General features: G+C 56.6%; 1 protein-coding gene across 2 annotated transcripts in view; it reads right to left on the minus strand.

The window, feature by feature from the left end:
* Window positions 1-12,155, minus strand: part of CARD11 (caspase recruitment domain family member 11) — a 137,985-nt gene that overhangs the window by 15,822 nt on the left and 110,008 nt on the right. For both annotated transcript variants that reach the window (XM_003274949.4, XM_012496262.2), the window contains 7 exons: window positions 10,082-10,133; window positions 8,028-8,110; window positions 6,629-6,729; window positions 4,779-4,831; window positions 2,537-2,669; window positions 1,429-1,630; window positions 931-1,057 (listed from right to left, as the gene is read on the minus strand). In XM_003274949.4, coding sequence (XP_003274997.1) covers window positions 931-1,057; window positions 1,429-1,630; window positions 2,537-2,669; window positions 4,779-4,831; window positions 6,629-6,729; window positions 8,028-8,110; window positions 10,082-10,133 — 751 coding nt within the window. The remainder of the gene's footprint in view (window positions 1-930; window positions 1,058-1,428; window positions 1,631-2,536; window positions 2,670-4,778; window positions 4,832-6,628; window positions 6,730-8,027; window positions 8,111-10,081; window positions 10,134-12,155) is intronic.

Consider the following 12,155-nt stretch of genomic DNA (forward strand, 5'->3'; position numbering starts at 1 on the left):
ATCATGTAGAAAAACTCAGAGGTGAGAACGAGAACTCAGACTCGTTCAGAGCAGAAAACAAAGCTCAGAGCTCACCGCCCAGGAGTCTTGGCCGAGAAGGAGGAGATCCCATTCAAAGGATGCTGGGGGCCCTGTGAAAAGAGAGGGTGAGGCCTGCCTGCCCCGGAGTTGGGGGATCACAGAGCAAGAATCCTGGGGCCCGGGATGTGGTTCAGTGGCCTTGGTCCTGGGTAGAGAAATCTCTGGGCCCCCTGGCCAGCAGTGCCACAGAATATGATGTCAGCAGCGCCCCCGAGGCTTGTGCAGCAGCGCAGCCCTGCAGTCTGGAATTCCAGGGAAAGAAAGTTCACTCCAGCAGGGTCCTCTTTGTAGGTTCTGTTCTCATAGGAGGCAGAGAGCTCAGGTAGCCATTGCTATGGCCCTGGCCTGGTGGGCGAGCAGGCTTCTGAGATACGCTGAACAAAGCCAGAAATCCCCCAGCAGGACCTGACAGGGAACCTCTGTTTCTCCATGCCCAGTCCGTGGGGAGACTGACCTCACAGCTGCTGCCTACGGACATCAGGGACGGGAAGCCCAAGAGAGGAAGCAACTTTCACTTGCCAGGGAGAAAGGGCCGAGCTGGGCCAGCCGGGGCTCCAACAGGTGTGCCTGAGGCTGGGGATGCCGTATTCACTGTGACCCAGCGGGCAGCCCGAGACACCTGGGCAGGTGCGTGCAGACATGGCCAAAGAGCCAGTGCGAGACAGTAAAGCCCTGCTCACAGCTGTCTCCCAGACCTGCCCCTGCACCTCATGATGCTGCCAGGAAGTGCCCCTGCCTTCCACTGAACAGATGAGCAAGCGGAGGCTCTAGGCAGCGAGGTCACTTGTCCAGGTCAGAGACTTGCCTCCCTGGCCAAGGGTCGCTCCAGACGGTGGAGGGAGGTCTCACCTTCGTGGTTGACCTTGTAGTGCAGCGTGATGGGGCCGCTGCACCTCTGGATGGTCCAGTGGGCTTCCTCTTTGGTGCATGTGTCCAACGGGACACTCTGCCTCTCGCCTCGGATGCAGCCTTCTAGCTGGAGAGCAGAGACAGCGTTTGTCTCCTGGCTCCACAGGCAGCAGAGCTGCAGGAGCGAGACCACTCTTTGTACATTGGGAAAAAAACCATCTCTCCCCGAACAAAGACGAGCTCAGTGCCAACAGGGGGAAAAAGCATCTTGCTCAGGGGGGTGCACCTGCCTCCTGCCTGCACCCTGGGAGCTTGCAGGATGCAGAAGCATGGGCAGGGAGCTGGGGAGAGAAGGGCCCCACGATGCCAATGGTCTGACCACCTTCCAGCTCCCTCCTCCTGCCCGGGCATCCATGGCTGAATGCAAGGCTTAGGGGCTCCTAAATGTCACCACTGACACTACAGTTGCAGCCACCTCCCTTGCCGCCAGCCCCTCACCAGCAGCAGCTGGTGGCCCTCACGGAGGCCGGCTTTCTCGGCCAGAGAGCCAGGCTTGACCGAGTGCACGAAGCTCCCTCGCGCGTTGCCCCCCAGCAGGGTGAGCTGGGAGGTGAGGCTGTCGCCATTCAGCGTCGTGTGCTGCACCGAGGGCCCTGGGCCCCGCACGTGCCCCACGGAGGTGACTGAAGGCCGGAAGGGTCTGCAGCAGGAAACAGAATGGCAGTTAGGCAGCTGGGCTGAAAAGAGAAAAGCCCTACCGGGACACACCGGGGGTTGGTGGTGGGCGCCAGGACCCCGGTGGCATGGCCTCCTGTGGTCATCAGGCGCCTGGGTGTCCTGGCTCCAAGAATGGCCCCTCATGGCTAAGGGAAGTGAGAGCTCACAAGTGGCTCCTGCTGCGAGAAATGCAGACGAGGAGAGGAGCTGAGGCACCCTCCGTGGCCTGCAGTGGCCATGCTGGGACTGGCAAGGGCCATGTTAGGAGGGTCCCCTTGAGCACGGCCCACCAGGCTCCAGTGTGTCATGGACGGGGACTGCTGGGTATCTGGGTCCCACTTCTTTGCCTCTGCCATGCTGAATGGCCTTGGGCAAGCCCCTCCCTCTGTGGGCCTCGGTTTCTGCACCTGGACACTTGGGAGGTCAGAGGAAGTGATTTCTTTTTTTTGAGACAGGGTCTTGCTCTGTCGCCCAGGCTGGAGTGCAGTGGTGCAATCATAGCTCACTGCAGGCTCAACCTCCTGGGCTCAAGTGATCCTCCTGCCTCAGCCTCCTGAGTAGCTGAGACTACAGGTGTGTGCCACCATGCCTGGCTAATGTTTAAATTATTTTGTAGAGATGGGGTCTTGCGTGTTGCCCAGGCTGGTCTGGAACTCCTGGGCTCAAGCAATCCTCCCGCCTTGGCCTCCCAAAGTGCTGGGATTATAGGTGTGAGCAACGTGCCCAGCCAGGAAGTGATTTCTGACTCGGGAATGCTACGATTCTGGCTCTGGCTCTAGAACAAGGCCCACATGAATGGTCCCCTTCACAGGGGAGCGAGGGGGTAAGTGGGCGAGGGGTCTTTATCCCATCCCCACCCTCAACCCCGGCTTCCCCTTCACTGGGGTACCTTTCCAGAGAGAACTTCCTGAACATGAGGTTGACCTGCTCCAGGTCGTAGGCATCCAGGCCCTCGGATTGGTGGGAGGAGGAGGAGGAGTGAACAGAGGAGGGTCCGAAGGAGTAGCGTTCGTGACTGTCATCTGCAGAGGGACGAGGGCCCATCAGTACCAGGGGTGGCAGGGAGCTCCGGAGACAGCCCTGGGACCTGCTGGGCTGGTCCTGGCACTGGGGGCAGGCTCGGAGCCCTCCTTCCCTGCTCTTCCTGGGAAACCTCCCAGGAGATTGGTCTGTGAGGTTCCCTGGTGCAGATGGCTGAGTCCTGCATTGAATGTCTCCAACACAGACATTCTCCAGCCTCCAGGAGCTACCACTTACTGGGAAGCCTTATCAGGTACCTGGTTTTTAAGATTCCTTTTTTTTTTTTTTTTTGTATCTGGAAAACGGGGGCTTTCCATTAGCAGTTGCTTGTTCTAGTTTTATTTTATTTTTTTTTTTTGAGAGAGGGTCTTGCTCTGTTGCCCAGGCTGCAGTGTGATGGTGTAATCATAGCTCACTGCAGCTTCAACCTCCTGGGCTCAAGTGATCCTTCTGCCTCAGCCTCTGGAGTAGCTGGGACTATAGGTGTGCACCACCATGTCTGGATAATTAAAAAAAATTTCTTTATAGAGACAGAGTCTCACTATGCTGTCCAGGCTGGTTTTGAATTTCTGGGCTCAAGCCATCCTCCTGTCTTGGCTTCCCAAGGAGCTGGGACTACAGGCATATGCCACCATGCCTGGCTAATTAATATTTTTTTGTAGAGACAGGGTCTTGCTATGTCACCCCTCCTGGCCTCCAGTGATCCACCTGCCTTGGCCTCTCAGAGTGCTGGGATTACAGGCGTGAGGCACTGCAGCTGGCTTCATTCTGTTTTTGAATTGGGCCCCCAGATTTTCATTTTGGGACCCTAATGCCTCACCATTATCCATCAGCTTCCTGGCCCGCAGGGGCCTGAAGCAGGGCGGGAAGAGGAGGGTCTGGCCCCGATAGGAGGCCCCTCCCTATCTTCTCACCCCAGGTGGACCCGGAACACCTGGGGGAAAGACACCCACTGCCCAGAGCTCTGGGTGGCTGGGATGGAGGGAACTGCAAATCTCCTCGGGGCTGATAACAAAGGCTTCTCTGCAAACGGAATTTTTCCCGACACTGCAAAATACTTTGGACGGTTGCCCGGGATTCTCTCCCCTTTCCAAAACTCTTTCAATTCTTCTCATTACCCAGCCTCGATTAGGTGCTAACCTCTCTTTAACACTTGATAGCGCTGATGCTTCCCCATTAAGGAGGACCACTCATCTTTCGTTTCATCGGTTGGCAGCCTTAGCTGGCAAAGGCTGGGGGAGCCCTGGAAGAGAGGGGGCTGGCAGGGCACACCCGGAGGACTCTGAGCCACAGTCTCCCCTGCTGCCAGCTCTGTTGGGGCCAGGGGATGCTGCCACCCTCCCTCGGTGCTGAGACAGGCTTGAAGGCGGTGACCCTGCAAGCCCGCCTTCACCCTCCCTACTTCTCCCCATCCTGCCTTGCCCCTCCAATGTCGACCCGTTCCCCTGGCCTTGCCCTTCCAGTGTCGGCCTCTCCCTTCAGCCTTGCACCTCCAAGGTCTGCTTCTGCCCCTGGCCTTGTCCCTCCAAGGTTGGCCTCTCCCCACAGCCTTGTACCTCCAAGGTCGGCCTCTCCCCCTGGCCTTGCCTCTCCAATGTCGGCCTCTCCATCTGCCTTCTGTATTCCTTTTGCTGAGGCTGGTTAACAGCTCAACACATGAATTTCGTATGAGAACTCCCTGCTCCCAGCCCACTCTGCCTTCCTGTTCTTTCCTGTCTCTGAGGCTCCTTTCTTTATCTATAAAATGAGGGTAACAATAGCATTTCTGAGAGCGGTTGTTGAGATTAAGCTGGATCAGGTATGCAGGTCGAGCCCCTCCATGGTGCCTGGCTACAGTATGTGAGAACTATGCTTTTTAAAAGCCCAGACCTAGCTCGTGCCCTCTGCACAGCAGCTGGATGGGCCCCCATTACCTACAAGATAACGAACAAGCTCACAGGGCATCTCTCAGCCATGGGCAAGCCCAATGGGGAACAGAGGCTTATCTTTTGTGTTCAAGAGCGACTCTGAGTCCATTCCGCATAGTGGGTCTTAAGGACCTGTGACCCTCTACCTATGACCCTCTGTGACCCGTCCTACCCACGATCTTCCCAGATCTGAGAGGCACGTACCATCCAGATCTAAGGCGTCAAACCCGCCGCTGTCATTGTCTTCTTCGACTGTGCTGCAAGACACAAGGGAGGGTGGGGAAAGCATGCATGTGAGTGTGTGTGTGTGTGCACGCACAGGTGAGGGACAGAGAAGCTTCTGGAAGGTTCCAGGCTTCCGAGTGGCCTTGCTTCTGAGAGGGCAGTGTGGGTGGAGGCAGGAGGCTCCCTGGAAGGGTGGGCGGTCCAGAGGTCTTGGAGATTGCCTCCTCCAGCAGGGGAGGAGGAAAGCCAGGGCAGGTGAACAGAGGCCCCGCCAGCCCCACCTCCTGTTCACGTCTCTCTCACTCTTCTCTGACATGGTACAGGACAGAGATCCATCTGCCCTGTGTGATGGGTTTGGGAGCTGAGCGCCCCTCAGCCGGAGTGGACACAGCAAGCTTGCTGCGCTCTGGAGTTCTCAGTTGTCTGCATGTGGTTTTTGCAATAGTGCTTCAAGGTGCAGGTGCTTTGATGCAGATGCCACATGTGGCTTCTGAAAGCTGCTTTCAACACCTGCCCCCGGCTGGCCAGAGGGAGTCCCCGCAACACAGCTGCTGGTGAAGAGGCTGGCGTGGGTCTGATTTTTTTTTTTTTTTTTTTTTTTTTTTTTAAATTTTTGAGATGGAGTTTTGCTCCTGTCACCCAGGCTGAAGTGCAATGCTGCGATCTTGGCTCACTGCAACCTCTATCTCCCGGGTTCAGGCAATTCTCCTGCCTCAGCCTCCCCAGTAGCTAGGATTACAGGTGCATGCCACCATGCCCAGCTATTTTTATTTTTTATTTTTTTAATTTGTAGTAGAGATGGGGTTTTGCCATGTTGGCCAGTCTGGTCTTGAACTCCTGACCTCAGGTGATCCGCCCGCCTCAGCCTCCCAAAGTGTTGGGATTACAGGCGTGAGCTACTGTGCCTGGCCTAGTGCAGATCTTTGCTGCTGATCTCTGGAGCCAGCCAGGGAAGGCCATGCTGAGAGGCCCAAACCCAGGCCCCAGCAGGACTGGGGATGTGGATCCAGCCTCCAAGGCCACTGCTTGCTCTCTGCCCTTCTGGAAACTGCCCAACAACCTCTGACTTTGTAGGTGACGTGCCAAACCCTGGCAGGTTGCAAACACCCGTCGCCCAGGCATACCTCTACTGTGGTTCTCCTCGTGAGGACACTAATGGTTTTCAGGAAGTAAGGAAGGTGGTAGAGGAGACTGGAGAAGCCATTCATGAGTTTCTTTTTTTCTTTTTTTTTTTTGGGACGGAGTCTCGCTCTGTCACCCAGGCTGGAGTGCAGGGGCATGATCTTGGCTCACTGCAACCTCCACCTGCTGTATTCAAGTGATTCTCCTGCCTCAGCCTCCCGAGTAGCTGGGACTACAGGCGCATGCCACCACACCCAGCTAATTTTTTGTAATTTTAGTAGAGATGGGGTTTCACTATATTGGTCAGGCTGGTCTCTAACTCCTGACCTCAGGTGATCCACCCGCCTCGGCCTCCCAAAGTGCTGGGATTATAGGTGTGAGCCACCATGCCCAGCCATGAGTTTCTTATTCTTTGGCAGAAAAAGCCAAGCCTTGGGGCCGTGGGGCCCAGGAACCTGATTTCTGGGCAGCATGGAGCCACGGGTCATAGGTTTTGTCCTTGGATAGGCAGCTGGGTGAACCCGGGGAGGCCACTTGCCTCCTCCGAGCCTCAGCTTCCTCATCTGTAGAATGAGCAGTACCCTGCCTTTCAGGGTTGCTTCGAAGACAGCTGGGTCAGCAAGCGTGGACTGGCCCAGTGACGGGGTAAGCAGGCTTGGCATGGTGGCACGGGGCAAATGCCCAGTCCTCCCTCACCTGCCACCCACCTGCGATGGGGCACATCCTCCTTGTAGCGTCTGACGATGGAGTCGTTTCCCGGGGGCTCGGCGGTGATTGACATGATGCTGCTGCGGCTCCGGGGGGGCTGCTTCAGACACAGACACACACACGTTACAGGTGCATAAATATTACACATGCAGGGACTAAATTCAATGCAAAATCGTGCCCGCCTCCTACTCAGGCGGCATGGAGGCAGCGAGCCGGCTCTCAGCGGTGACCTTGGCTGGAGCAGGCTCGTGCTCAGCCCGGAGTGGCCGCAGCCGCCGAGCTTGGAGCACATCTGCTCGCACATCTGCTCACAGGGAGAACGCAGGCGGGAGCCAGCCGGCTGGGGTACTGGGGCGCTGCCTCGCCATGGTGCACAGGCTGAGCTCAAGGCCCCCGGGTTGCACCTGCTGTGGGCACCTGCTCTAAACATGGTGAATAGTGTGGTCCTGGGGTGTGGGGAGGGCAATGGTGCCCCAGACGGCACAGCTGCCGGAGAGCGACCTTTGAAACCAGGCCTGCTGGCTCCTGGCCAGAGCCACTCTTAATAAGAGCCTGGGATTCTGCCACCCAGGGCAGCCATCAGACAGGAATCATTCATTACAAAATCTCTGCCTCCCCCAGGGCCTGATTTTGGAAGCTGAGCTGACAAGCTTCCCAGGGCTTCTCCTCGGGGTTAGAATTTCTAATCTTGGGCCTTCTGCTGCCTGGCAGGGGGTGGGCAGTGCTGGATGCAGTGGCTGGGACCCTGCCCGGCTCTGCCCAGGTAGGGGTTCTGGGCTGGGGAGGGGGCCCTGAGCCTCAGCTCTGCGGCGGCTCCAGCCGCTCACAGCTCCCTGCCCTGCCTGCCGCCTGCTCCCCAGGCTGCGGGAGTTGCCAGGGGCTGAGAAGTTGCAGCAGAATTTTCACGGCCTGTGCCATGCGCGACAGCCCCTGGGAGGCCCAGCTCCTCTTCCCACCCAGTGTTAAATTGGGAAAGGAGGCGGCAAGAAGGTGTAAATACATTGCGAGGCTGTGGAAACCTCTCTAAATAAACATAAGGGAGGCTGGGGCTGCAGCCCAGAGCAGGCAGCAGCGCTGCTCAGAGGCTGGGACTTAGGGGAGGAAGGCGAGGTGGGTTGGGGCTGGTGGGGTGGACGAGGCTGGGGTCCCGGGACGGTGTTCTGCAGCAGGAGAGGGTGTTGGGGGATGAGCTGGGGCCCCGGATGGCACTCTGGAGGGAGAGAGGGTGGTGGGGATAAGCTGGGGCCCTGGATGGCGTTCTGCAGGGGCAGGGAGAGAGTGGTGGGGATGAGCTCTGGAGGGAGAGTGGGTGGTGAGCACGAGCTGGGGCCCCGGACACTGTTCTGCAGGGGGAGACAATGGAGGGGACCCACAGGTCGGGCAGAAGCTGCAGCTCACCATCTTGGTGAAGGAGTTGGTGATGGGCAGAGATCCGCAGGGGCTGGGGCTGGCGTCCGTGCCTTCTTCCTCGTGCCCCTTGGCTGTCCCCATGGGAGATGAGGTGGGAGAGACAGAGAAAGGACAAGGGGGCCGGGGAGCATTTGAGGTGGAAGAGAGAGAGGCGAGGGAGAGACAAGGCGGGGAAAGGGAAGTCAGAGACCCGTGGCCAATAGGCACATGGGGCTGTCTGGCATCATCCCAAACCTCCTTCTAACGAGGTGGGTCTGGGGCCTCTTCGCTCCCTTGGGGCTCACTCCCCTCTCTATGGCATCTGCTGGAGAAAGAGCCCTCAAAAACCTCCCCTTGCTTTTTATTAAATTTAATTTTTTACAGAGATGGTGTCTTGCTGTGTTGCCCAGGCTGGTCTTGTTGCTCTCTGTGTCCCCTCCGTGCTCCCACCCTTGCTGTGTGTGCCCGTGTTCTGTGCACAGAGAGATATACGTACATGCACCCCCATCAGCGGATGCCTTCTGGGGAGGAACCATATGCTGTCCTTCCCTGGGCCCCCAGCACCTGGCACTGGGAAGCCTATTAAGGTCTGATGAGGAGTGAAGAAGCCCCATGGCCACTGCATCCCATCCCTTCCCTTTGATGCAACCCCCTTCTCTGCTTCCTGCAGGCCCCAGGCCCTTTGCACCTCCCTTCTGATAAAGAAGGCTGTTGAGACACCGGGTGTGGCCGTGAGGGAGCTGGACAGGGCCCCCCGCCCTGGCCTCCCTCCGCTACCCTCCATGTCCAGAGAGAAAGGCCTTAAGCACGGGTCTGCACTCTTCACTCTCCAGCCCACCCCAAAGCCACCTGCGGGAGGCTTCATCCTTGCCGTGCAGGATGAAGTCCGCATCTTCAGCGAGGCGCCCACAGTCTCAGCCCAGTGCTCTCCTGCTTTGCGCTCTGGGGTGGCAGGGCAGCTTCTGACCTGTGCACCTACCTCCTGGTCTCCACACCTCTGTTTATAGGCCCCTCTCTGGCCTGAGGAGTCCTTCCAGACACTGTGTCCCTCCAGCAAAAGGCTCCCTTTTCCAGCCCCAGTTTAAATGTACACCCCACCCCCACCTTTTTCTTTTTCTTTTTTTTTTTGTTTTGAGACAGCATCTCACTCTGTCGCCCAGGCTGGAGTGCAGTGGTGCCATCTTGGCTCACTGCAACCTCCACCTCCTGAGCTCAAGGGATTCTCCTGCCTCAGCCTCCCGAGTAGCTGGGATTACAGGCATCCGCCACCACGCCTGGCTAATTTTTGTATTTTTAGTAGAGACAGGGTTTCACCATGTTGACCAGGCTGGTCTCAAACTCCTGACCTCAGGTGATCCGCCCACCTTGGCCTCCCAAAGTGCTGGGATTATAGGTGTGAGCCACCATGCCCGGCCAAATGTGCCCTTCTTGATGGATCCTTCTCCGACCTTTGTCCAGCCACTCTCAGGACCCATGCACTTTCCACCTCCTGGCTGTGGCCCTGCCTGAGTATGTGGGGTCTATGGGCATCTACTTGGGCCTTCCAGCACCTGGCACATAGTAGGTGCTTGATTTGCTTAGGCAAACCCTTCTAGCTGATCTGTCACTCCCAGAGACATGGTGAGGACAAAAGAGAAGATTCTGAAGGTAGTGTGTCTTGGAGAACCAGGGACTGACGAAGGAACCAGCCTCCTGTGAGGTCCTGTGGGGACCACCCAGCCAAAAGTCTTGGAAGAGGGTCAAAGAGTCCTCTTACTGAGAAGCCATGGGCAAAACGCACAGTTCAGCTAATGCACCAGGGGTTCTGGACAGACCCACCGGGAGAGGCGGGGAAGCATGGAGGGAACCACAGAAAGGACCTTTCAGTGGTTGGGGCTCCTGCCCGCTTTGAATGACGATGAACATTAATTGCTATTTGGATGGACCCCCACCACCCCGAGACCCCCGAGAACCTGCCACGTTTACCGCGCAGGATTGTTCATTACAGTGGGAGAAACAGATGGACCGAGAGAGACAGAGTGACAGATGAGACAGGCCAAGAGAGATCTGGGCGTCTCACTAACCTTGAAAATCTGATGTTCGCTTCAGGCTGATGGGGGATTTGGCTCTCTGCAGCTAAAAGGGAGGGGAGGGGAAGAAACAAGACACAAGACACAAATCAAACACGGACCTAGACACATGTCACCGGGGCTTAGAAAAAAATAAAGCAAGGCCAGCCATCCTGTCCCTCGTCATACGGCCACCAGGGTCGGCCCGGAACGCACATGGACTGATGCTCATCTCCCGCGGCTGGGACGACAAGACACAGCGGCTCCCCTGGGCTTGAATCAGGCAGCTGCTGGTATAGACAAGCTCTCCTCCCAGGGCGGCCATGCAATATGGCTCATGGCAGAAGACAGGACAGGAGCCAAGAGCGGCAGAGGGGACCAAGCGATGTGCGGGGAGTGTGAAGCTGAGCAGAGCTGGGTGCACGACACAGAGTGGGTTTCAGAAGAGGGTGAGGCTGCCGGGCAGGTGCCCTGGCCACCCCCGGCCCAGAGTGCTAACGGGCTCTTAGTCAGCTCAGATGTGCTGCCTCAGGCCTTCTGGCTTGGCGTGTGCAAGGCTGGGAGAGACGGAGGCACTGTCAGGCCCTGCTGTGGCGTCTCATTCATTCACTCATTCCCACCGCATCGAGAGCCAGCCATGGGCTTCAGGTTGCCCGAGATTCTGAGCAAAGCGACAGGATTACTGCTAACTCCAGCTCCCAGGATGGTGCCTGACATGTGACGGGCATGTGATTGGCACTCAATACATATACTCAATACATATGTGATGAATAAACAAATGAATTTTTTTTTTTTTTTTTTTTTTTGAGATAGAGTCTTGCTCTATCACCCAGGCTGGAGTGCAGTGGTGCGATCTCGGCTGACTGCAACCTCCGCCCTGCTGGGTTCAAGTGATTCTCCTGCCTCAGCCTCTTGAGTAGCTGGGACTACAGGTGTCCACCACCATGCCTGGCTAATTTTTGTATTTTTAGTAGAGATGGGATTTTGCCATGTTGGCCAGGCTGCCATCGAACTCCTGACCTCAGGTGATCCATCCACCTCAGCTTCCCAAAGTGCTGGGATTACAGGTGTGAGCGACTGTGCCAAGCCTGAATTTGGAAATGATGCTCATTTCATTCTCTTTCCCTCCTTCCACCTTTCTTTCTTTCTTTCTCTCTTTCTTTCTTTCCTTCTTTCTTTCTTTCTTTTTTTCTTTTTCCTTTCTTTCTTCTTTCTTTTTTTCCTTTCTCTCTCTCTCTCTCTCTCATTATTGAGACAGGGTCTTGCTCTGTCACCCAGGCTGGAGTATAGTAGTGCTATCATAGCTCACGGCAGCCTCCAACTCCTAGGCTCAAGTGATCCTCCTGCCTCAGCCTCCTGAGTAGCTGGGACTACAGGTATGTACCACAATGCCTGGCTGTTTTTTTTCTTTCTTTTTTCTTTTCTTTTCTTTCTTTTTTTCTTTGAGACGGAGTCTCGCTCTGTCGCCCAGGCTGGAGTGCAGTGGTGCAATCTCGGCTCACTGTAAGCTCCGCCTCCCGGGTTCACGCCATTCTCCTGCTTCAGCCTCTCCGAGTAGCTGGGACTACAGGAGCCCGCCACCACGCCCGGCTAATTTTTTGTATTTTAGTAGAGACGGGGTTTCACCGTGGTCTCGATCTCCTGACCTTGTGATTCGCCCGCCTCGGCCTCCCAAAGTGCTGGGATTACAAGCGTGAGCCACCGCGCCCGGCCCTCTTTTTTTTTTTTTTTTTTTGAGACACTGGATCTTCCTATGTTGCCCAGGCTGGTCTGGAACTCCTGACCTCAAGCGATCCTTCCGAATTGGCCTCCCAAAGTGCTGGGATTACAGTCGTGAGCTACCATGCCCAGCCTGTCTTTCTTTCTCTCTCTTTAACGTCTATTACATTTATAAGAGTGAGGGAATCCATAAAAATGTACAAATGAGTAAAAAGCGAGTTGGCAGGATTTCCACCTTACAGGGTTGAAATAGACTGAGTCACAGTCTGGGCACCCAAGACCCACCCAGAAGCAGGCATGGCTGTGCTGCCCCGTCACCGCCTGCAGGGGCCCCCAGCTCACAGACCCTCTGCCCTGCACCTGCGCCCCC

This window comes from Nomascus leucogenys, chromosome 17 (genome assembly GCF_006542625.1).
Source record: "Nomascus leucogenys isolate Asia chromosome 17, Asia_NLE_v1, whole genome shotgun sequence".
Lineage (NCBI taxonomy): Eukaryota > Metazoa > Chordata > Mammalia > Primates > Hylobatidae > Nomascus > Nomascus leucogenys.